The sequence below is a fragment of the Melospiza georgiana genome, chromosome Z (assembly GCF_028018845.1).
Source record: "Melospiza georgiana isolate bMelGeo1 chromosome Z, bMelGeo1.pri, whole genome shotgun sequence".
Taxonomy (NCBI): Eukaryota; Metazoa; Chordata; class Aves; order Passeriformes; family Passerellidae; genus Melospiza; species Melospiza georgiana.
In genome coordinates this window covers 27,463,783-27,480,345 of record NC_080465.1, presented here as the reverse complement: position 1 = coordinate 27,480,345, position 16,563 = coordinate 27,463,783, and the positions used below count along the sequence as shown (strand labels likewise).

The 16,563-nt window shown below is 34.3% G+C and overlaps 1 protein-coding gene across 3 annotated transcripts in view; it reads left to right on the top strand.

Moving 5' to 3' along the window:
* ERCC6L2 (ERCC excision repair 6 like 2) overlaps window positions 1-16,563 on the top strand; it is a 48,403-nt gene that overhangs the window by 24,346 nt on the left and 7,494 nt on the right. For 2 of the 3 annotated variants that reach the window (XM_058044189.1, XM_058044190.1), the window contains exons 11-18: window positions 772-917; window positions 5,509-5,604; window positions 6,953-7,052; window positions 8,028-8,180; window positions 8,855-8,935; window positions 10,275-11,412; window positions 12,099-12,253; window positions 15,748-16,048. In XM_058044189.1, the coding sequence (XP_057900172.1) occupies window positions 772-917; window positions 5,509-5,604; window positions 6,953-7,052; window positions 8,028-8,180; window positions 8,855-8,935; window positions 10,275-11,412; window positions 12,099-12,253; window positions 15,748-15,756 (1,878 nt within the window). In that variant the 3' untranslated portion in view covers window positions 15,757-16,048. Of the gene's footprint in view, window positions 1-771; window positions 918-5,508; window positions 5,605-6,952; window positions 7,053-8,027; window positions 8,187-8,854; window positions 8,936-10,274; window positions 11,413-12,098; window positions 12,254-15,747; window positions 16,049-16,563 lie in introns of those variants that run through there. The other variant, XM_058044191.1, reaches the window with a different exon arrangement.

Here is a 16,563-nt window from a genome sequence, read left to right as displayed (position 1 = left end):
TTGCTGCACTAGTTGATTTGAAGTTAAAACTCTCTAATTAGAGTGAGACTTATATGTACATTTTACTTTTAAGGTACTTGCTGCTTGGTTTCCTTATTAGGGAGTAATGTCTTTCCTGAAATAGCTCACTCTGTTGTATTGGGGCTTTTATTTAAATATTTGTGATGATAGCACTAAAAAGTATTTTAAAGCATAGTAATTTGAATGGTAGTTCAGGAGTCTTAAATACCTTTTTTTTTTTTTGCCTTTAAGAAAGAATGCAAGTTTAATGTTTAGATGCAGCGGTAGATTACTCATGTATCTCTTAGGTTATGTGTTATGGTGTCCAGTACCAGTCTGACTGCTGGTTATTGCAGTGTCTTTCACTCCATACCCCTGAACTCTGACTGTGCACTCTGTGCCTCTGTAATGCTCATTTACTGTATTCAAAGTAATTGCAGCTTGCTAAGATGGGAGGAAGCTGCTTAAATGGACTGCCTGCTGACTGGGTTGGATTGAGTGACAGGATGAAACAGGCAGCTAGAGTGGGATGATGGAGTCAGACCACAGCACACCAATATTAATCACCTTGAGTGCTGTGGAATCATGGCTAAAGAGAATCAGGAATGTTGATACCAAAGTGTCAGAGATTTGCTGTAATTAGCAATGGGTGGTGTACTAAAAATATATTTTGTAAACATGGTTCCTGTGATCATGTTTAATTTAAAATATACTATTAAGTACTTAACTTTTTATTTTCCTTTTTTTTTTTTTTTTCATTTTTCCACTCAGTTGCTTGATGTGCTAGAACAGTACTGCATGGCATCTGGGCTAGATTACCGAAGACTTGATGGAAATACAAAATCAGAAGATAGGATCAAAATTGTGAGAGAGTTCAACAGCCTTCAGGAAATTAACTTATGTCTTGTATCTACAATGTAAGAAAATTTAACTTGTAGCTTGTTTCAATATGTCTGTCTAGTGTTAGTAAATCAGTTACTCTGCATTTCTCTTGCTGAGCTTGTGAGGGATTACTTTCTGAGAAGATGAGAGTAAGTATAGACTTGCTGCTTTGGTCGGAAGCTTCTTAAAATATTTAGACCCCTCCCTCCCTGCCTCCCGCTTCATGAGGATTTTTAAGATCAGAAGGAAGTGGGTCTTCCGGATCCTAGTTTAAAGTTGTTGCAGGATTGAAGAAACAGTTTTATACACTATTATTAAAAAATTATTATTATGTCATTATCTACAAAAGGCTTTTAATTTTATTGTAAACAGACTCATTTTCTTGTTTTACACTAGTAGAACTAACAAGTGAGTTATGAACATGAAATGCCATATTGAGCTGAAAAATTCACTATTACTGCAATTTATTAACCATGTTAATTAGCTAGCATGTCTATTTAAAATGTTTCAGCAAGATCTTTTGTCTTTTTGCAATGTACCTATCAGATTTGCTTATCATTTTATGATGAATAGCAAATTGTTTTGAAATAGATTGTTTTGTTCAACTAAAGTTATTGTTACTACAATGACTATTTATTTGTTTTATTCAGGTTACTTCCTTGCTTCATCTTGAATGAAATTTTTTACTGGGGAAGGGCAGAAAAGGAGCAAAGAAAAGCTTTGCTCCTATTGTCTCCTATCCAGAGGGGAAAACTCAGTGAAACTTAATGAAATATGAGTATCTGTTCACTGTAGTTTTTACTGGAAGTGGGTATGTTGGAGTTAGGAGGATCCAAAATACCTCAATATAACTAGAGCAGACATCATCTTAAAGGCTGTTGCAAGTGGATGTCCGAGCAATCTTCAAATACTCTGGTGCTTATGTATAGCGTTGTGAAGAGATTTGTGATACTGGTCATTGAAGAGATTTGTGATACTGGTCGTGTCCATTGGCTTGTAATCTCTGTCAACTGTGAAATCGGACATGAGCTTCTCTAAGACCTTTGTGAGTCCATAGCCCTTGTCCCTGAAGACAGAGGGAAATTTCAGAAGCTGTAGCATCATGAAGGACTAATTTTTGCTTCAGTTGGTACTGTAATCATGGAGCTGTTAGTTCTCTTTCATTAATTTAAATCAAAATAAGAAGGGAGGTTAACTAAACCGAGATGGGCTTTCTCCTCTCTGTTTTGAGAGCTTGTGTGTAGAGACTCTGCCTGCTGAAGGTGCTGGAGAAAAGGCTTGATTCTGTTTGTAGTTTTACTTATCTTATGAGACAACTGGAAGGAACAAAACATAATTACAGTCAGTATAGCTAGTATGTTATAAACAAAACAGAGGGTGTAATTTTTTGCCTAGTTTATTACAGATAACAGGAAGTGATATTTTTCCTTGCTTGATGCACAGTAATGGAAGCATCTTTACATTTGTAATGCTTTGGAAATTAGAAAGTGATTTATCCTATTTCTGCTGTACAAGAGATTGATCTTTCCTCTTATTCAGATTTCAGGCACATATAAAATAATAATATAGAGTAAATTTAGAGTATATTCTATATTATTCTATATTTTTCATTGTAGAGTACATTGACAGAATTGGTTCATACTCTTCTCTCTGTACTTTCTTGCAAAGTTTCTGGCTGACTGGTCTGTGTAGTCAATACATGTGTGTTCTGGAGGTCTCATTGCTCAGACAACCAAATGTTGATTTTCACTGGAAATACTTGCATGGTCTTTTGGGTGCGTAAGTGCTTTCTGCAACAGATGAATTCTCTACATAGTAATGTTGAGACTGCCATTGTGTTCACTGGTGCAATTAATATGCAACTTACAAAACATAAAACACCAATCAGAGAATTACAGTGCATCACTGATGATTTCACTATTATATTTGTGGTGTTTGTATTTTATATTCCTTTCTTTCAAATGCTGTTTCTGCCTGAAATCATATATAATATAGCCCATAGAGCTTTGAAAATCCTGGTTTTAATTGATCACTGAAATTTTTTGAGAAATGGGATCTTAAAAAAGAAAATGAAATAATAAAGAATAAAAAATAAACATTTGTCCATCTGTAGATTTGACCTCAAATCTTGAAGTTATTATTGGTACCAAGCATAGTCACATGGCTATTCCTAATGCTTTTATTGACAGCTGTGACTAATACAGCTTTATGGATAAATATATTTTATAGGTGTAGAGAGGAAGTGTAATTGTTTTCTTCAGAACTTGTACATTTCATCAAGCCTTTAGATCATGAATTTCAGATTGAGCACTAGGGAAAAATAGGTATATACCTGTTGGAACTTCTAAGTCTCGTGAAGTAATACTTCGTGAGAATACTTCAGTCATGCACTGGTGTTGCTGGGAAAATATGTGATTATTTAGAAAAGAGGATTTTTAGGCATGCTTAGAAACATTAAAATAATTGCTGGAGTTGCTGTAACTTGATAGGAGAATGTCAAGGCTTTCAGTTCCAGTGGTGCTGCTTAGCCAAAAGAAGGGAAACTGTATATGTACAGTACCAAAGTCAGCACAGTTCTGTTCCATCGTAGTTTTCTGGAATAAATAAAAGCAGTGCCTATGTCTGCCTTTAAGTCACTGTTTCTGGATTTTTTGGTGCTAGTCGTTCTCTAGATTGGTTCTGTCAGAATTAACTGTTAATGAAAATCCATTTCTGCTTCTCAGCTTTCTTTTTATGTAAAAAGAAGTGTCTAGAGAAATTTGTAGGTAGTTTTTATCATGTAAGGTTACATATCCACTTCCATTCTACCTGCAGCATTATCTATTACTGTCCATTACTGGACTGCTGTTAGTTAAAGTAAGATCATCTTCTGAAAACTGTTCTTTTTAGTAAAACTCTTTATTTAAGCCATATCATACTAATTTGCATGGACCAAATTGCAGTAATGACTAGCTGCTAGTTAAAATGAGAGGTAAAATGGAGTACATAACTTGTAATGCACAAACTTCTGCATTTGTTCTGTCTATGAAGGATATAAGAGCCATTCTTTTCTGTTTTGGACTAACTGAATTTTTGGGTCATACTTAAAAACACTGAAAGGTAAAATTAGTATAAATCTAGATATCCTGTTTTGTTAATTTTTATGGACAGTTGGTTTTACATCTTCACTTATGTTTCAGTCCAGCTGCAGGGTTGGTTTGGAAACAGGAAAGGCTGAAGTCTTATTAATGAAAAAAGAGTTTTAATGAAAAAAGAGTTTTTTCATTAAAAAGAAGCACACTAAATTTGAAAAACACCATCATGTATTCTGAAAGAAAAACCCAACCAAATATTGTTATTCAGTAATTCACAGTTTGAGAATGTGAGTTCTCTGGAAACATCCATCAATATTGGCAAGCTTCTATATCCCCTCCCTTTCCAGATACAACTAACCCAAAGCTACACCATACTTAGAAAGGAAAGGCTGCAGTTGCGTTTACATTGACATGGATTCCATGAAAACCAGAAGGTGGTGGGGCTCCATAAGTTTTTGGTTTCTGTCTCCATTCACTCTTACACCAGAAAACTTTACCTCTCTTGTATTTCTTATCTGCTTCAAACAAGCAAAATTTAAAGTAATCTGTTAAACTAGGTGCTTGATAAGTTAATGGGATTTACTTTTTCAATTTTGCAGTACCTGTTTTAGAAAAATAGCGCACTTGGAATTAGTGATGCCTATGCTAATGTGAATAATTGTTTTAATAGTTTATTTAATGATAGTATTTAGCTTGTGCTTGTGTAGGAACTTATGTCTTTTGTATGATAGTTGGTTGAGCCAGTCAAAAAAAAAAATTCAGTTTGATTGCTTTGCAACTGGATGAGAAGTGGTATTTTCCTCACTTTTGCTCCTATCAAATCATTCATCTAAGCACGTGCTAAACTCTGAGTAACTGAGCAGTTTTGCAGGGTTCAGGAGTTAGCTGCATCAGGTTAGATGTATGCTCAATTTCTTCTCAGCTTGCAAGTTTTACCTGAAAACACTCTTTAGCTGTTGAGTGTTCTGAGATGATGCAGGTGGTACCTCTGTGACTTCTAAGCCACAGAGCAGATAAATTTCTCACTGTGACTTTTTTCGCTTTAATGACTGTTATGAATGTTGCTCATATGCAGTGTGGCCAACTGTGTTTTTAACAGCTGAATAACTTATTGTACAAATACACTTGTGTTAGTTGTTAATGCTTACAGGTATGGCTTACCTGAGATTGTGACCACTTCAGTGAAAGTTGCGCAGCATTATTGTCAAAAACTATGTACTGGGATTAGCTGAAGTAAAATTTCACCTGTAATTTTCCTGGTTCCATAATATTAACTGGCATTAAACTAGTTGTGAATTTCATTATAATATTAGGGGGTGTTGCCCTGTGTAGGACTTAATGGGAAATTAATGGCAGTGGTTATTTGAGTACTTGGCGGTTGTTAGTACAACAGTAACACAAAGCTATACTGCACTTTTTTCAGTATCTTTCATGTGTTCTTTTTTTTAAGTTGGGGAAGAGTAGGCAAGTATGGACCTAATACAGAATAATCTAGTTGCACCTTTTTTTCTTACTATCATAGAGTTTTGGTTTTTCGTTTTTATGTTTTCAGGGCTGGTGGACTGGGTCTTAATTTTGTTGGTGCCAATGTTGTTATACTGTTTGATCCTACATGGAATCCAGCAAATGATCTTCAAGCGATTGACAGGTACACTCTCAAAATACAGAACTTGATCTATGTTGCACTCTTCCATTGATTCTGTAACATGATTGTCCAACTAAATTTTTTTCTCAAGTAAGAAATTTTTACTTTGTCTGATTAATCTACAAGACAATAGGAAAAGTCCTACTAAATTAGTTTTTAACTCTGATGTGATTATTTTAACCTAAATTTTACAATATATTTTCCTTTATTTCTTCTTTTTTTTTTGCAGCAGTAGGCCAAACAAAACTCAACAAAAAACTCCTTGTGGTTATTATAACTATTTTGTGATCCCTAGAATATATATGTGTGTGTAGATGACATTTTTCTTGAAGAATACATTGCAGTTGACCCCAGTTTAAATGGTGTTTTGAATTCCCAAACCATAAAAGACGCGGCCTCCTTATGTTCCCTTCTACTTCACAATTGTGGAGATTAGTGTCTTTTTAGCCCTTGTATCTATCTCTGATATTATGGTGTTGGAGTATTTACAGTGATGCAGCCAGGCTTGTTGACTCTTGGTATTTCCCTAGGAGTTCAAGGCAGACCTTTTAGTATCTGAAGTAAAGAGTACTAAAAACCTATAAAAGAATATTAGCAATTCAGTAGATTCATATATTTTCATGAGCAGAAATACACTTATTTCTGTTATCTCATGCAATTATGTAATCTGGTTTTAAGTGTCTTTCTGATTATTGGGATGTGTTTATGTGCACCTGTTCTAGAGAAATATATCAGAAACGTATTGGGGACTGTCTTTAAAGAATCTTTGCAAGATCACATTACTACTATGAATTGTTTTAGCCTCCTGTGAATTTTGTGGAATATAGTCTATTAGACGTCTCAGTATTTACCATTTGAATAGAACACAGTGCCAGTTCATTAGCTGTTTTTATGGTGTTGTATCTTGTAAAGTAATTTATGAATTTGAGAAAGAACCGACTGCTCCAAGTAATCTATGAATTAATTCTGTATAATGGAAATAGGAGAATACTTTGAGCAAAAGTAGGTGGAGACACAAAGGGGAAAAAAAACCCCAGCAAACCCTAGGTAAACAGAGTGAATGTGTTTTGTGGAGAGGTGGGAGACAGTTCTTGTGATATAAAATGAGGAGAAGGCTTTTTAAACTGGGTAGGCCTGGGAGAAATATGAAATATTAAAGGTAAAGGAAAAGGAAATCAATTACTGTGGAAAATTCGGAAAGGTAAGGAAAACAGCCCAATCAACATATACATGATTTTGAATAGTACTGTTTTATTAGAATGCTTTTATATATTTAGTTTGTTTACTGTTTATTGCTGCCCCTAAGAGCTCTCATTTCTTCAAATGTTTTTAATGTGCCATGTCCTTGCAGAGCTTATAGAATTGGCCAACACAGAGCTGTTAAAGTGTTTAGATTGATATCCTTGGGAACTGTGGAAGAGATGATGTACTTGCGACAAGTTTATAAGCAGGTAACGCTCACAAACTGTTTAAATTGGGAGTTCTTCGTAGCAGTTTCGGGGATTGAAAGCTAATCTTTTTTCAGGGCCTGAAAGCTAATCTAGCCTGTAGTTTACTTTGTGTTTATGGTATGTGATGGTACCTTAACATGCTAAGCCAAGCTTAGTAGCTGTTAAAGAGTGGAACAGAATAACATTTCTATTCAAGTGTTTTTCTTTAACTATTCACAGTTTAATTATGCAATGTACATTATTCAGGTTATATAGAGAACTGTTTTTATTTGAAGGTTTATGAAGTACAACTGTGATAGTTATAGTAAGTATCTGCAGCAATCTGATTCACACAGCTTTTTCTCATGAAAGTCTGGAGAAAGGAAAGGAGAAGTCTGGCTGATGCTATAGAAGAAAAGTTGATGATCTCGTAGAAAAAGAAGACCTGGATATTGTCTGTTTGGATTTCCAAAAAGCATGTATAAGTCTTCAAAGGATGTATAAATATTTTTCTTTTTCTTTTTTTTCAAATTGACTTGTATTTTTCAAGTTGAATATGCAGTAATAAACAAGAGTAATTATAAGTCTGAGGGGTTGGGTTTTTGTCAGCTATACTTGGATTGCTTTCCCTTAGCAAGTCAATATACAGTGCAAGGGAAGGTGAAAAGATTGCTAATAATTTAGTATAGTGGAAGCTGAGCTGTCAAGATACAGAGGAGTGCCAGTAACATGTATAGTAGGTGTCTGATAATAGGCAACAATGCAGTAAAAGTCTTCAAATGTTCTATTTTTTTTTTTTTTAATTCAGTAACGCCAAGCAGGTTCATATTATACCACAATCTATTATACCAACCTCTGCCGGGGAAATTAAAATATCCTTGCTTAGGAATTTCTGCTTGTTCCAACTGAAGCTGTGTATATAATGTGGGTGCCTGGAAATTTTGACGTGTTGTTGTAGCAAACCCTTCTGAAATCTCTTGTGTTGTTCTGTTTTAGCAACTTCACTGTGCAGTGATTGGAACTGAAAATGCTAGGCGGTATTTTGAGGCAGTGCAAGGATCAAAGGAACACCAAGGAGAGCTTTTTGGTATTCATAACCTTTTCAAACTTAGGACTCATGGGTCCTGTCTTACCAAAGACATACTGGAGGTATGAAGTCCCTTTTACTTTTGGATATTAGTTTTACATTTTTCCTTTCTTGTGAGACTTCTTGGTCATTGTTTTGAATGGAAACACTATAAAACAGAATGATGATACTTAACCAATACTTGTCCGGACAATGACTTAAATGAAATAGAAATGCTAATTTCTTGTTCTGATATGGACCAGATAAATTTCTCTAAATCCAAGAATGGTAAAACCTGGTTTATAATTTTTATAAATTTCCTACTATATATATTTTTTGCATTAAAAACTACATAACTTATTTTTTGATCCTTTCATGCAGCTTTGTGCACAGATACCTCTTATTCATCAGAAACTCATATTGAACTTTTAAGCCAGAATTCGTATCATAGAAATATTTTTATGACCACATTAACCTCTTTAGAGTACTTTTTGAGATGTCAACAATTGTTAAAAAAAGTTTGCTGCAGCTAGCTTACATCTTCACATTTACTGCAGCTTCATTCCATGTTTCTTTTTCTTTCCATGCTTCCCTTTATTTTGTTATTTTTCCTCTGCTAAGAATTTAGTCTGGACCATGCTGATTTTACTTCTGGTACTTACACTTCTGGAAAACAAAGGAAACTTCTTTTTCCTGTGCTTGTCTTTGTGTGTAATAAAAACTGAATCTGTTTATGTTAACTGTTTGATTGTCTTAGAGGGAAGGGCGGGTAGAAGCAGGAGTCATGACAGCAACGACCTGGCTGAAGGAAGAGAATCATTCATGCAGCTCAGAAAAGGTGAGATGTCTTTGTGGACTGTAGACCAGAGCATGACAGGCCTCCAGTTCCCAATATTGCAGTGGCAAATGTGGGCAATGTATCATTAGGCTGATGATACTTTTACTATGTTGTTAAGAAGATTTTGTTTAGGGAATTGTGGAAAGGAGTACTAGGGGTTTAGATGATTGAAAGCTTCAGGTTTTGTGGAACTCTTGAACACCTTGGCTATTTAGTTATTGTAGTCAGACAATCAGAGTGATTCCCACCAAACCAGTGGTCTGTTCAATACTGTCTTTTTTTTGTTTTGTTTTTTTTTTTAAATGTATGTAATTATCTAATGGTTTCCTTCTGGAATAAGATTTTTTTTTTAAATTTTTTTTCAACAAAGGCCAGTTTTAATAGGAGCATTGCATTTGTAGGAATGTTTTGACTGAGTGCCATGTTCAGATACTTTGAGTAAAGGTATCATTAGATTAGATTGCACTGAATTATATTACAAATTAGCCACTGTCTCTTATGCCTGTTGGAGATTTCTGTGAGTATATGTCAGTATTTAATGTGCCCTTACATTAATCTCAGTCTCATATTCATAATACATAACTGGATGGTCATGATCTCACATATGGCTTGCTGACAAACAGCAACTTTTTAAGCTTATATTAAATGCTTTTTGATGAGCCGAATTATATCAGGATTAAAATATTAATTTTAAAATGTCTCTTGAGTACAGAATTTTGGTATTTATGGTTCTGACTTCAATTTACAGGCTGTCATAATTCTTACCTCAGTAGTATGCAGTTCTGGAGCGGTGTTCTGGACTTTTATCTTAAAAACATTTTAAGATTGCCTGGGCATAATTTTGTTTGACCTTGATGAATTTTAGAGTGGAATGCTAGCATTCATATACAAGGAAGTAAACCACTACCTTAGAATTATTTTTATTATGAATGTCATTACACACAATATTAAAACTTGAATGATGAAGTCACCTTCCAAAGCACCCTTGAAAGACAAAAAGTAGCAATGAGATTAGTATAAACTTAAAAAATATGGATGTGGATTGGGAAGGCATAAGTTGTTTTAGCAGTGTACAGCATATATTGTCTCAAGTACATAAACTTTGGTTATTTTCACTGTTTTTCTGCTAAAAATAAGACTTCAATAATTTCTCATTATGAATTACTTTGCATTTTATAATACTACTTTGTGTATTTTTTACTTGAGTAACAATGAAAATCCACTGTTTTACACTGCTTTGAAATTAGGCATGTTGAGTGTACTATAAATTTTAAGTACACTTTATTAAATATAAAACTTTGCAGATGTTTTTTTGGTTTTGTTTTTTTTTTTTTTTTAGTATGAACAACCAGACTGTCAAGAAGATGGAGATCCCCAAAGCATTCAGGCACACTTAAAAAGAGAAGAAACTGATTTTTGGGATGATCTGAGTGATGATGATATTCTGGAGAGTTCTGTGAAAAAATCTGACAGAAGGAAGCCATGCAATGAAAATGTAACAAAAGGACAGCTTTCCTTAATCCAGTGTGGATTCTCTAAGTTGTTGCAGAGAGAAATTGAGACTACCAGAGAAGGGGATCACAATTATGACTCTAATCATTCAAGTTCTGATGCTCACACTATAAGAAAAAATGCAAATAGCAAGCATGGTGGTTTTCAGAAATGTCAAACCAGTGTGCCTGTTTTGGAGCATGGGAAAGCTGTTCTGTCTCCAAATGGAAGTGATAAAGAAAGTATGCATAGTACAGAGTGGCTTGGTTTATCAGGCTCTGAGGAGGAAGGCAACATAAAAAATGAGAATCAAAGCATTTTAAAGCAATGTGACATAGTCATGGAAACTGAAAGTAGTTCTGAAGCAGATGATGATGTCATCTTTCCTACCCAAGTTCAAGTATGCCAGCAACCAGTGCTTACTAAAGAAATTGAAATACATAGGTCAACATCTGAAAATTGTGAAGAGTTAGTAAAAGAAAAAGCTGGGTTTGTATTTAAGGGAAACAGTAGACAATTTGGATTCCACAGGACTGAGTCAAACTTCACCATGTCTTTTGAAGATGTCAAGAATGACATAGATTTGAAAGGAACGAGCGACGTAAGCGATGAGTCTGATGATATTGAACTTCCCCATAATTCTGAATCAAGAAAGCCAGGAACTCTGAGTTTTCCCAAGTGGAAGAAATCTCTACCACAAGCAAAGAAACCCTGTAGAAAAGGAAGGGAAAGTGATTCCCAGAATATAGATGAATTCTCATCCTCTGAAGATAATTTTCCAGTTGAGAAAATTCATGCCAGAAAGAAAAGCTATAGGAGTAAACAGAGTAGCAGAATTCAGTTTGGGTCTAAAATGCTGTGTCCTATTCAAGACATGTCTGTTGCGCAAATGAAGTCAGGCAATTATGCTGTGCATAGCACTTGCGCAAGTAAAACTGTATTTGAGCATCAAGAAAAAAGAATGGAATCAATGGACAAATATTTAGGTAACTATTATTTGTTCAATTTTATTTCAGCTAAAGTAATAACATATGTCTAATTTACCATTGTCAGCAGATTTTAAGTTCTTGTTGCTGTACATTTTTTTTGTTATAAGATGTAGTAAATGCTCTGCTAAGTTGTTTTTCAGAAATATCTTAGTGTATCTTTCTCTTTATTAGTCTTACTTTTTTGTCTTACAGGGTGATAGGCTGCTTTGTAATTCTTGGTTAAACTCTTACAATCTCTTGAAATATGCTGAGATTGAAGATTTATTAAAAATTCACAAACTAAATATTTGTAAAATCTTACAAGGCTTGACAGGCCTATTAAATAAAGTGCACAGAAAAAAATGTAGTTTGGGAGTTTTAAACACCATGTGGAAGACTTGATTCCTAAACTTAATTTTAACCACTGATGTTGCAGCTCTTAAGTCATAGATGCTTTGGAATGTCTTTGTCCATCTGAAAATAACCACACTAAAACTAGTAGTAATAAACTATCTGGATAAATACAAACAAGTCTAATGATTGTTGTTAATTTCATATAACTGAGTAACTTGGTGCTGAGTGAAATAGTAACAAATTTTACAACTTCAGTGTAATTTTTTTTTAAATTACAGTATCCTTCTGTGCAGATGTGTATCTTCAGTGTTTTGGAATAACATCCCTGTATTTTTCTCATGGTGTATCAGATGGCGTTCAAGAAGTGGCATATATTCATTCAAATCAGAATGTGGTTGGATCCAGCAAGGCTGAAAATCACTTGAGCCGATGGGCGGTGCACGACGTGTTTGAGTTGAAGCAGTTTTCCCAGCTGCCTGCTAATGTAGCTGTCTGTAGTGCCAAGGTAAAGAGATATTTTTGGAAATGTCATTTTAACTTTTCTTTGTCCTCATTTTTCATCTTAAAAAGCTCTAAAAGACTTGTTTTTCTGTTACTGGCCACCATGAATGATCAAAGACACTGAGGATGGGAGGAAGAGAATGCTCAGTTGGAAGTCTAATAAATTACTTTGTTTTTTTTGGGGTGGCTTTTACATTAGCCAGCTTTGAAAGAGCTGGTAATTAAACAGCACAGCACCCTCTGTGGATTTTTCTGTGGGAGAAATGTTAAGACTAGAGTTTTGAAATCAAATTCTGTGCCGTGTTTTTCTGATTTGAGCCTTGAAAAATCTTCAGTTTGTCCTGGATCCAGTTAACAAACATCCAGTTGCCACAATACGTTCTGAACACCCTGTAGTTACAGGAATTTGAACATACATGAGTTTGCAGACTCGCTTGGGGAGGTGAGCATATGCAGTTGCTATAGTTAAGTCAAACTGTCTATGTTTAATGTCTTCAACATAGAAGTAGAGTTTACTGGGAGTTCTTATTTGCAGCAATGGTTATTTTTAATGGTTTTTGTTGGTTCTGTAGCTTGTTTAATTGCATTTGGAATACACACAGATCTGGAATAAATTCAGGTACATCTTCCATATTTTTTATTCTTACTACACAATGCTCTGATTATCTGGTTATAAACATTTGCCATTTCCTAGACTGATTTTTAAGATAAACCACAAGCACAGAATAAGTCATTGATGAATGTGCAGCTTAGTCTTTACAGACACGTTAGCTATCCTTAGAGAAATTGTAGACATACGACTGTGTTGTTCTGGGGTGTTGAACATCCACAGTGGCTAGAAGAGTTTCTTCCAGTGCTGTTGTTTTACTGTATTTAATTAAGCCATTAGCAGAGTTGCCAAGAATTTTTATATTGGGAAGATCAAACTAGGCAAACCAGTAAAAGTAAGGCCTTTTCAATTTTAACACATTTGCATTAGAATGTTCCTCATTAGCAGAAAAGTTGGTCAAAAATACTCAAGAGTACAGTAGGAAGGTACTTATTAATTGGCAATGGCTGACAACATTATTAAAACCAAATAAAAATGAAAGAAAACTTTGAAGAGAGTATTTTGAGTAAATGTCTGTGATCCACCTCTGTTGAAAACTAGTTTGTGATGTTCATGTAACTTAGAGCTTATTATGTAGAGTTATGTGACTGCAAGTATTGCAAATTAACTTACCTTGATTAACTCGTCAGGTTTTTTAAGGTATGCACTTTTCACTCAGAAGCAACAGTAGTATCATTTCTCCTGTAGATCTAAGTAGGAAGAAGAACATCAAAAAGTACAGAGAAGGCTACCTCTCTTTTTTCACTACCTGTTATTCATTTACATAAAGGCACTAGTATAGAAATAAAAGATAGATGACTGCCTATTCTTAGATGTGTCATTTTTGTGGTCTACTTAAAAGAGAGCTTCTTAGACAATTTTGAAAGGTTCTCTACTTAGAATTTTATTGATACTGTTTTTCTTTCTTCATTACTTTGTATTTCCTTAGAAGACATTTTGTGAAAAAAACATGGTCACTGTTGTGCTTCTGGCCATCAGGCTTTGCTGGTCAATTTTCACTTATTTGCCATCAAATGAAGTTAGGACATTCACTGTCTCAGCATCTACCTGTTTTATCTTAAATAATACTGCTTAATAAAAATGTTTTTCAGTAGATTAAAGTAGCATCATGTGTAATATTAAACATACAGCTGAGTCATTTAAATTTCCATAATTGTTTTAAGTAAATAAAAGTACACTTTTGAATGTTGGAATGTTAATTGGAAACTGACAGTTACTGAAGAAAATACAAAGTTTTGTGAGAAATTTTGAAATTCCTTATTAATGTAGATTTCAAGTGTCATTGGTCTAATAGTTTCTCAGAAACTTGTGTAGCTCTTTCTGTTGATTTTGGGTATCAATTATATTAGGTTCTTAATTGGAAGCTTTTTTTACAGTATATTTAGGCTGAAGCTTTATGTGATACTATCATGAAGGCATCTGAATAATATTTATACTCTGATAATATTTATTATTCTTAGAACAGCTAATCAAATTGTTTTATTTCTAAGTAGAAGCAATCAAGAAAGGTTGTTTTCATTTCACAGACAGGTCTGCTCAGGACAAAAAGTATAATGTCATTTCTGCTCATTTGTGCCCTGTCCGTTCATTTTACCTGTGGCAACTCTGTCTTCCTGCTTTCCAATTTCACTCAGTGAGCAGTCTGTAATAATACTTCTCTGATGTAATACATTTTAAAACCATTTTCCAAGCAATGACCTATATCTCTGTGAAAGGAGTTCAAGAATTTTGAAAAACTATAATTATTCTGTTGAATTGGATGAGTTGAAAATTGGGAAATACAAAATCCTACAAATCCTGGTAGGAGAGTGACGTTTTTGTTTCATGCTTACATAGAAATCTGGAATGACAGGGATAATAAGCAATATTATAATAAGCTAAAACAAATAATAGTGAATACCCCTTACAAGAACATTGACATGTTGACTCCTTGCTATTAACTAGCCATCTAATCTCATTTTGGATTCACTACTTCTTTTGAACTTTTAAAACCGAGGTTAAGGTCTTTAGTTTCAGTAGCCAATTTATGGAAATTATGTGAGTATGAGTAACAGAGAAAATAAGTTGCTAGAAAACACTATAAAACAATGTCTTCTTCCTGATTGTCTACCTGTAGTACCTGAAAGTATCAGTTAGGTTTAATAGTGCTTCATTTATTGTTGAGTCATGGAGACTAATGTGGTAGCTTAAATTGTAGTAACTGGTTAAATCTGGAGCAGATTGCAAAACCTGTGAGGTCTCTTTGAAAGTGAGAGTGGTTGCATGGCAAGAAGATCCTTGAGAGCCAACTTAGAAGGGATGGGAGGCAGCAAGTCTTGCTCCTCAGAAAATAGCTGAAGGTATGTAGAACATCCTAAGAACATAAGTAACTAACAGGTTTGTATTTAAATTGGTTATTAAATAAAAATGTAAGACTTGAACACCTTTTTTTACATCAAATTTCACCTTGGTGATATTTTCTTTCCTTGAGTTTAGAAGGCCAGTATTAAATGTGCACAGTTGGCACTAGTGTAGTTCTCAGTGTAGGTCTGTAGCTTGTTTAATTGCATTTGGAATACACACAAATCTGGAATAAATTCAGGTACATCTTTCATATTTTTTATTCTTACTACACAATGCTCTGGTTATCTCTGATTAACCTTTTAAACTGTAGGTTTCAATTAAGCTTATTTTTTTATCCAGTGATATGTCTATTATCAGTCCATCCTTAATTTTACCTGGCCTAATATTTGTACATCCTAGCTACCTGTTCTCTGACCAGGTAGAACATATTATTTTAATCTGCTCTTGCCTTGTACCTCTAAAGGGTTAAGGAGACAAAACTTTGATTCTTTTTATGAGAAATAGATCTTACTACTATTTTTTTTCTTGCTTTCTTTGTTCTCCAGGTTCCATAACAATCCTGGATTCAAGACTGCAGAGCCTTTTACATTTCTTTCCCCAGAGCTGACAGGGAGTGTAGTCACATTGTCTATATAAGGTTTTTAAATGAATTTTGCCAACTGACTAGTTTAGCTACAATGTTCACATTTATACTACCGAGTGCTTGTTTGGTCAGTATTTCTATAAGTACTGTATGACTCTGAAAGGCACAGTTTGGTAGCAGCAACCAGAATATAAATAGTATGCCATCAAGAAACATAAACAAGACATCATGATACCTCTCTCACAACTTCGCAGCTGTGAAAGGTGAGATAAAATCCAGAAGTAATAAATGTAACAGTGTAAACTATGCATTAATTGTACAATCAAGAGAATAAACCATCATTTGATTTAGTATCATTACCCAAAATAAATCCTGTCCAGCACCTGAATAAAAGAAAGTCTGTGTATGCAATAGTAGCAGCAAGCATATGTGGAAAGGTGTTTTTTCACATGATCCATTGTGGAACATGTTTCTTTTATCACAGAAGTCCATGGCATTGCATAAAAATAGAAGAAGATGCTCTAGGTGTTAGGTGAGTTGAAGCAGCATTCTCAGTGAAGAAAGACATTATCAAGTTGTTACAGAATGAATTTTCATAAATAATCATCTACAGCAGTGGATATTCATTTATAGTTTATTTTGCAAGTATGATGAGTGAAAAGAGTAAGATTAACTGGAGTATTTTGACAGACGTGGCATGATAGCTCTTAAATGCTTAGAATTAAAATTCTTAGAATTAGAATAAAAGTATTGTAATACTAATAGTTCCTGTATTGAA